Raw genomic sequence first — 2,500 nt, 5'->3', positions numbered from 1 at the left:
GTTTGATTTAAACGGTTTCACATGAACATCTACGCCTCACATGAAGAATTAGATATCCTGACTTTTCATTTCTACCGTGTATTAAACACAGTCACAATTGGACCTCGTGAATCATGGAGGAGGATTAAGTTTCCCTTCTCCTCCTCACTGCATTTCACTGCATTTCACTGAGTCATTTACAGCTGGGCCGCTGTGTAGTTCCCTCGCCTTCTTATCGACAGTCGGGCCTCTGCCGCCTCGCCGCGCTTGTCGAGGCTCGTCCCTCCTCGGACGGATTCGAGTCCTTGTCAGTCTGCACGCATGTAGGTGCGCGTCACAAGCACCGGCGTGCGCGACCCGCTCCGTCGATGTATACATTCCCGCCTCCGCCTGTTGTTTTTCTCGCCATTTGTTTCCCCTCGCTCACCCTGTGTTCTCTCCTCTCGCCCTCAGGCCCTGGTAGGAGCGTGATGAGCGCGCGCTTCCACTTGCCTGCTGGCAGATCCTACAATGTCCGGGCGACGGAGCTGGAGCGAGACAGGCAGCACACACAGGTCGTGTGCAGCATACTGCTGCTGGACAACACCTTCCAGGCCTTCAAAGTCTGCGTGAGTACGGCCGCTCTGAAGCGGAAGCTTCGCTGGAATTCATTCGCCGCCCTGCGTCTCTAAACCGCGGGTCGAACTGGAGACGCACGACCCGCGACTCGCACGCCTCATCGGTGGTGTCGTCTATGAACATTAGAATAGAGATGATCATTATAGATCCAGAAGATCTTCAGTGTTAGAATGATCTCGTGGGTACATCGCCTGCAGGAGCTGTTGATAGTAACTTTGGCAAGGAAATGAGATTCAACCACTTCCATTTCAAATCTATTTAACGAGCAAATGATGTTTTCTGTGATATCGTGACGACGTTAAAGGATCTACGTTTCTCTCCTCACACTGGCTTCTGTCAGCAGCTGATCACACGGTCGGCCTTTATCCCGTTTTTACCAGCATTCCGTCACACTCGGTCGCACCTTGAGGGCCGAGGAGGACAGACTGCGTGTTGTACTCGGTGCACGGAGGCCAATGACAAGCTGGCTTGTGACCGGCGTTCCAGTTATCCTGATAACACATTTCCTTTATGTCCCTCTCTGACTCTGTGTGTTTGATCCGACTTCTGACAGAGTAGGGAAATTCCCTTTGTGAGTCAGAAAATATATTTCCTCTAATAACATCCCCCCTCTGGCAGATCTCGCATCTCGCATCCTGTGTCTGTTGAAATCTGCGTGTCTGAGAGCCTGTGAACATGGGCATGCATATATACCAGCTGTATGCGTGTTTATTTTTTTGTATATGAACACAAAAACACAAACATAGCTGGTATTTGTTTCCCTTCCTCACATTCTTCTGCTATTCTAACAACAAAAGGAACAATAATTACTTTACATTTTCTCTCTTTACATGTATCCTTTAGCTCTTCTCTGCCTGCATGTTGGCCCAGACCCCCCCGTCCCCTCACCCTGCTTCTTGAATGAATGAATGAATGAGTAGGTCATTGATCAGAACCCCCGGTGGCAGCACTAACTTCCTGGAAAGACGAGCCATCCTGACCGCAACAATACCTCTATTGATCCTCTCTCTGGCCCGAACGGCCTTGACACCAGCGGAGAGTGAAAATCCAGGAGCGGGCACTTATCGCCATGGGAACCGCGTGCGCTGGCGGTGCAGGGCGGGTGCACGCGGGGGGCTTGTGCTGATTGTCTTTGGCTGAAAGCAGAATGGGGCGTCGCATTGAGCCTTGATCGATGACGAGGAAATAAAATAAATAAAGCCCAGCCCACTACTGACCCAGCAGCAGCACAAAAGCAGGGGTCAGGAGCAGGATGTGTTAGTAGAGTGAGGTGGTAACCATAGTAACCACTGGACGCCAACGATTCAGCTGTCCGCAAAGAGCTTTTGGGCAATGAAATGGCTCTTAATGAAGAGCAAGTAAGAAGCAATGGATTAATAATTCAGAATGAAAAAGCTGTAATTTAGTGCTGATTGAGACCGAATCCCAATGAAAGGGTTCAATAACGACTGGACCACTAGATCATTTTCTCAATAATTATAGGTTTTCTCCTAATAAAGCAGGGCGCTTACTTATAAGGCAGATACCTTACTTTAAAGAATATGAACTGATTGTCCTACAATTGTTTCCTAATGAACTGCTTTAGTCACATGAAGCCGGCCGCGTATTCTTTCCACTTCATTTATTACTCTCCCTTCAGCGGACCATCGTCCCATCATCTCATTATTCATTTAGTGCAGTGCTAGCATAACATACTAAAGAATCAAAACACTTTTTGCCGCGGATTTCATTGTAACTTTGTGTTCTCTGCGGTTTTAAAATCACAGGATCTCTTCATCCTCGATAAAACCTCCTCAAACGGCTGTATTTGCTCTAAACCACATGACGTGGTAGAGTTGTACTTCTCTATCAAATAGTACGTTTTACTGAACAGAGCCTCAACGCGTCATGATGTCTGATGATG

At 48.2% G+C, this 2,500-nt stretch overlaps 1 protein-coding gene across 2 annotated transcripts in view; it reads left to right on the top strand.

Annotated features, from left to right (window-relative positions):
• The window catches only part of ptpn4a (protein tyrosine phosphatase non-receptor type 4a), a 40,366-nt gene that overhangs the window by 15,105 nt on the left and 22,761 nt on the right, over positions 1–2,500 (top strand). For both annotated transcript variants that reach the window (XM_037489034.2, XM_037489033.2), the window contains exon 2: positions 433–587. In XM_037489034.2, coding sequence (XP_037344931.2) covers positions 450–587 — 138 coding nt within the window. In that variant the 5' untranslated portion in view covers positions 433–449. The remainder of the gene's footprint in view (positions 1–432; positions 588–2,500) is intronic.

The sequence above is a fragment of the Pungitius pungitius genome, chromosome 10 (assembly GCF_949316345.1).
Source record: "Pungitius pungitius chromosome 10, fPunPun2.1, whole genome shotgun sequence".
NCBI lineage: Eukaryota > Metazoa > Chordata > Actinopteri > Perciformes > Gasterosteidae > Pungitius > Pungitius pungitius.
This window is presented reverse-complemented; position numbering and strand designations above follow the sequence as displayed.